The sequence below is a fragment of the Phaethon lepturus genome, unplaced genomic scaffold (genome assembly GCF_000687285.1).
Source record: "Phaethon lepturus isolate BGI_N335 unplaced genomic scaffold, ASM68728v1 scaffold20100, whole genome shotgun sequence".
NCBI classification, from domain to species: Eukaryota; Metazoa; Chordata; class Aves; order Phaethontiformes; family Phaethontidae; genus Phaethon; species Phaethon lepturus.
In genome coordinates, this window is record NW_010510052.1 from 11,013 (window position 1) to 11,344 (window position 332).

General features: G+C 69.0%; 1 protein-coding gene across 1 annotated transcript in view; it reads left to right on the forward strand.

Annotated features, from left to right (window-relative positions):
• Positions 1-332, forward strand: part of NLRC3 (NLR family, CARD domain containing 3) — a 13,096-nt gene that overhangs the window by 8,458 nt on the left and 4,306 nt on the right. The window contains exon 8 of the mRNA XM_010295811.1: positions 276-326. Within this exon, the coding sequence (XP_010294113.1) occupies positions 276-326 (51 nt within the window). The remainder of the gene's footprint in view (positions 1-275; positions 327-332) is intronic.

A 332-nucleotide genomic window follows, 5' to 3' on the forward strand; every position in this document is an offset into this window, starting at 1 on the left:
GCAGCCGGGGGTTGTTGGGTCCCTCCTGCCTCTCAGCTTCAGTGGGTCCAGGCTGAGGTTCGGGTCCAGGTCCATCCCTCATGCAGGGGCTCACGAGGTGCTGGAGCACAGGAGGAGGCATCTCCCATGGGAGAGGAGGGAGGGAGACCCCCGGGCAGGGATGCTCGGGGGCCAGACGCCCTTCTCGCAACAGGGACGGGGGCAAGCAAACGCCAGGGCAGGCGGCCATCGCCCTGCACGGCCCCTCGCCCCACCGCGGTGGCTGCCGCACACGGCTTCGCTCCTCTCTCCTTGCAGCCTGCAGCACCACGCCATCAAGGAGGATGGTGCCA